Raw genomic sequence first — 5000 nt, 5'->3', positions numbered from 1 at the left:
AGAGTCTAGGTGAACTCTGAACAGGTGAGTTTTTGAGTATGCATGTGTCTTATCAACAGACTCCGAATCTGGAGAGATACAAATAATCTACAAGGGTAATGTTTACAGAAACAACTAAAGTCAAGTTGTTGGAGTCATTCATTGATACACATATGCATTAAACATCATGTCCCACCAGGTTATTGTGTGAATGTTCACTCCGACAGCGACAGAGAACAACACAGATGGGCCCGAGAGGACGTCTATCTGAACTCCACCAGGAACCCAAGACCTTGATGTCTCTTACTTTGAAATCTCAGTACTGACCTGTCAAAGAGGAGTTTTAAGAGGAGATTCTGAGGTATTAGAAGAGGAAATCCAGAGATGACCAGCTGCTCTGATGAAGAACAAGGACCTCAGGTGTTTGGAGCTCTCCTGTAGTGACGGTGGAGGTTCTTCTTTCCTCAGAACATCTGGACCTTGGGCTACAAGTGGATACCCCGAGAGTACGGCTTGCTGTGACCGAGCAAAGACTGGGTTGTAGCTGAGCTGAGTCGAACATGAAGCCGCAGACTCTGTGACCTTCTGAGAACCTGCCAACGGCCGCATGCACTTCCAGTGCGATCAGCAGAGAGACCCACTGCGCTGCTGGCTCCGACGCTTCGCAGTGCATTGGCGTTAACCCGTGGTAACCGTGGAAACCGTGAGACCGCGGAGAGCAGTCGATCGGGTCCCGTCAGCGGCGACATCGCGGGCTCCTCGGCCCCTGATGAAGAAGCTCCGACGGGGGGGGGAGACACCATGATCTCCAGCGTCCTCCGCTGGCTCGTGCTGGTGTCCTTCATCGGGGCTGACGGTGGGCGGGAACCTGCTGGTGTGTCTGGCCGTGCTGCTGAGCCGACGCCTGCGCCGCCGCGCCAACTGCTTCGTGATCTCCCTGGCCGTTACCGACCTGCTGCTGGGGCTCCTGGTGATGCCAGCTGTCCGCCTCCCTGGAGCTGCGGGCGGGCGGATGGCCGCTGGGCGGGGCTCTGTGCAACCTCTACATCTCCGTGGACGTCATGCTGTGCACGGCGTCCATCCTCACGCTGCTGGCCGTCAGCGTGGACCGCTACCTGGCCATCTCGCTGCCGCTGGGCTACCACCGCCGCGTGACGCCCTGCCGCGTGGCGCTGGCCCTCGCCGCCATCTGGACCACGTCGCTGACCGTGTCCTTCTTGCCGATCCACCTGGGCTGGAACACGGTCGACTACAGCGTGCAGCACGCCGACTGGGGCGTGGGCGTCGCCCAGCAGGGGGGGCGCTACTGCCACTACGAGTGGAACAACAAATACGTGCTGCTCAACGCCTTCGGCACCTTCTACCTGCCGCTGGTGCTCATGTGTGGCATGTACCTGCTCATCTTCAGGGTGGCCCGCGAGCAGGTGAGCCCTTGGGGGGGGGGGGGGGGGGGGGAGTGGGGGGAGATGACGGGAGACACATCATGTTCATCTTCCACTGACATCACATCCTCTGACCTCCCATCCTGTTCCTATGACATCACATCCTCTTCCTCTGACCTCCCATCCTGTTCCTATGACATCACATCCTCTTCCCTCTGACATCAAATCCTCATCCCCTATGACCTCACATCCTGTTTCTCTGACCTCTCATCCTCTCCCTTCTGACATCACATCCTCTCCCTTCTGACATCACATCCTCCTCCTTACGACATCACATCCTCTCCCTATGACAACACATCCTCTCCCTTATGACATCACATCCTCTTCCACCGACATCACATCCTCTTCCTTATGACGTCACATCCTCTTCCACTATGACCTCATCGTCTTCCTCTGACATCACATCCTCTTCCCCTATGACCTCACATCCTCTCCCTCTGACCTCACTTCCTCTCCCTCCCCCAGGTGCGCCGTATCCGCGCGGCCACGCCCTCCTTCTCCAGCGCGGCCTCGGTGGCGGCGTCGCTGCGCGAGCACAAGGCCACGGTGACGCTGGCGGCGGTGCTGGGCGCCTTCGTCGTGTGCTGGTTCCCCTACTTCACCTTCTTCACCTGCATGGGGCTGCGGGCGGACATGACCCCGCCCACGGCGTTGCACTCCGTGGTGCTGTGGCTCGGCTACTTCAACTCCGTGCTCAACCCCATCCTCTACCCCGCACTCAACCGCGACTTCCGCCGCGCCTACAGCCAGCTGCTGCGCTGCCGGCCGGACGGGCGGCGCTGCCGAGGGGGGCCGGACGGCCGCTGCCGGACGGGCTGCTGCTGTGGGTGGACGTGGTGGCGACGCCCGTCCAAGCCCCGGCCGCCCGCCGCCCACCACCGCCGGGTGTCGCTGGGGAACGGGCACGCCGCCGCCACCGCCGCCGCCACCGCCGCCGCCGACGACCGGACGGGCGTGGAGACGGGCGTCGCGGTCGTCAAGGAAACGGCGCCGGCGGGGAACGGAGGACTGGCGCCGCAGGAGGCCCCGCCCCCGAAGATTAGGACCCGGGGGTCTGCCCCCTGGGGGGGTCAGGGTTAGGACCCGGGGGTCTGCCCCCTGGGGGGGTCAGGGTTAGGACCCGGGGGTCTGCCCCCTGGGGGGGTCAGGGTTAGGACCTGGGGGTCTGCCCCCTGGGGGGGTCAGGGTTAGGACCGGGGGTCTGCCCCCTGGGGGGGTCAGGGTTAGGACCTGGGGGTCTGCCCCCTGGGGGGGGTCAGGGTTAGGACCGGGGGTCTGCCCCCTGGGGGGGTCAGGGTTAGGACCCGGGGGTCTGCCCCCTGGGGGGGGGTGTCTTCCTACTGGGGGGGGTCAGGGTTAGGACAAAGGGTCTACACCCTGGGGGGGTCAGGGTTAGGACCAGAGGTCTTCCTACTGGGGGTGGTCAGGGTTAGGACAAAGGGTCTACACCCTGGGGGGGTCAGGGTTAGGACCAGAGGTCTTCCTACTGGGGGGGGTCAGGGTTAGGACAAAGGGTCTACACCCTGGGGGGTCAGGGTGAGGGAGCAGAGGTTCCACTGGGGGGGGTCAGGGTGAGGGAGCAGAGGTTCCACTGGGGGGGTCGTCCCGTCCTTGTCAGACGTCTCTGTGATGTTCTGTGGACGTGGAGATGTTTGAATCACTCAAGACTTCCTGCAGGAGAATCCGGCCCAGATAAAACACAACCCAGAGGAATATGTTTTGCTCGTGCTCTCGTTACGATTCGAGCTCCGAGTCATTTGATGTCGTTCTGAAGATGTAATCTCTGACGTCGTCTTTCGCATCACAAAAGACGCGTTTCGGTGGGAGAGAAACTGTCAAACCGGATAAACTTGTACAGACTACTGTGCTCAGCTCTGACTCTGATCCATGTAGACAGCTGTGTGCCCAACCGCGTGTCCAGGGCCTGCCAACGTCGGCGGCACACCATCACACCTTTTTTTTTAAATGTCTGTTTGTACCTCCTAGGAGCAGCGTTCCTTTAGACCAAGTGTTTCTCCTCAGCGACGGTGGTTGCCAACGTGTGTCCAACGAGCCACCGGTGGTCCCCGCTGTAACTCCTGACCACAGAACTCCTTGGGATAACGTCATTCCTTTTGCGACATTAACTGTGAAGTCGTAATTCAACCTCACATCTGTCACTTATCTCACTGCCATGCGTTGTCGCTATCTAAATCCTCGTGTCGCCGTGTTGTTTACATAGCAATCACGCGATAATCGCAGGACCAGCCTGCGCACACCGGCTCATGGAGTTTGTTGTTGTGGCCGTTTTCCACCAGACAGAGGCCGTGTTGACTCTGGCTTTATTGCTTGTCCTCTACGTCACACGCTCCACTTGTTGTTCTGACAGGAACGTCAAATGTCTTTCGGTTCCCTTCGGGAACGCTGTCAATAAAGTGGGCGGTTGATGAGCTACGCTGTGATGAGAGAGAGGAACAATTGTAGCGTGAACTGTAGTCAGTGGATTACACAACAATCATGTACGTTTGTTACAACACAAGGTATTACGGGAGTGCCTTCCACCTCCCAACACTCGGTTTTCATCTGACCTCAGACCTCCCACATTTACGTTCCTTGTTCTCCTCAGAGAGGCGTCTGTGGGTTACCTCAGCTTACAGGAGCGGTGAACTAATGCGGGTTCAACAGGGTTCTGCAGCGGAGAGACTCGGGCGGACGGCGAGTCAGGGCTGATCATTGCCCGGGTCTAATCCCAAGAGACGCCAGCCGTTAAACGTTTGCAGAAGCCTCCCTCAGTACACCACCTTCCTGGTGAATGAGTCGCCAGACGGCCGCGGCTGCTGGACAGACAACAGACGTGTGGGATAAGCAGCTGTTGGAAATCCTGTTTTATATAAAAAAACATGAACCACATCTGAAGACAGACACATAATAAACAGCAGCCTCATCACAGGCATTTCTCTCTGTGTCTTTCTCTCCTTTCTTAAATATTTGCTTTTTGCATTTTCCTTTTGCACCGAATTGTTATAAATAGCCCAACAATAGATAATGTGTGTGTGGGTGTTGGCTTGTGTAAGCAGCCTCACCTGGCCCAAGGCAGACTGATTAGACTAGACTAGACTAGCTGGGTGAGGCTGCACACCTGTTGCCCATTGAGCAATCATGGTTAAACCCGCCATCACCGCACGCACACGCAGGGAGATCTCCTGCATGGCAGCACATTACCCTGCTGCTGGGTATCGTTATACTCTGCAATGAACTGCTCCAACAGCACCCCCGTGCGGCCTGGTTTGGAGGAGTCCGTAAAAGCCCCCTAGGTTGAGGGTAGCATGTACATTGCTACAGTCTTAAGATAATACGTATATTTGAGTACCTAGAAAAGCGCTTTATAAATCAAATATGATTATTATTATTATTATTATTATTATTATTATTATTATTATTATTATTATTATTATTATTATTATTATTATTATATAAGATGGATGAAGTATTCACAGATTGTAAACAAAAAAAGAATTAGAAACCAAAATAGATGTTATTTCATGCGTGTGAAGTACTCGTTTACTGCCAGCAGGCGGCAGTAGCAGGTCGTTTTCGGTC

General features: G+C 56.5%; 1 protein-coding gene across 1 annotated transcript in view; it reads left to right on the top strand.

Annotated features, from left to right (window-relative positions):
- The window catches only part of hrh2b (histamine receptor H2b), a 7350-nt gene extending 4617 nt beyond the window's left edge, over window positions 1–2733 (top strand). The window contains 4 exon segments of the mRNA XM_060057735.1: window positions 179–825; window positions 827–958; window positions 960–1403; window positions 1887–2733. Coding sequence (XP_059913718.1) covers window positions 781–825; window positions 827–958; window positions 960–1403; window positions 1887–2501 — 1236 coding nt within the window. The 5' untranslated portion in view covers window positions 179–780 and the 3' untranslated portion in view covers window positions 2502–2733.
- Window positions 2734–5000: the final 2267 nt, after the last annotated feature.

The sequence above is a fragment of the Gadus macrocephalus genome, chromosome 7, assembly GCF_031168955.1.
Source record: "Gadus macrocephalus chromosome 7, ASM3116895v1".
NCBI lineage: Eukaryota > Metazoa > Chordata > Actinopteri > Gadiformes > Gadidae > Gadus > Gadus macrocephalus.
The sequence above is the reverse complement of the archived record's forward strand: the minus strand, read 5'-3'. Positions and strand labels throughout refer to the sequence as shown.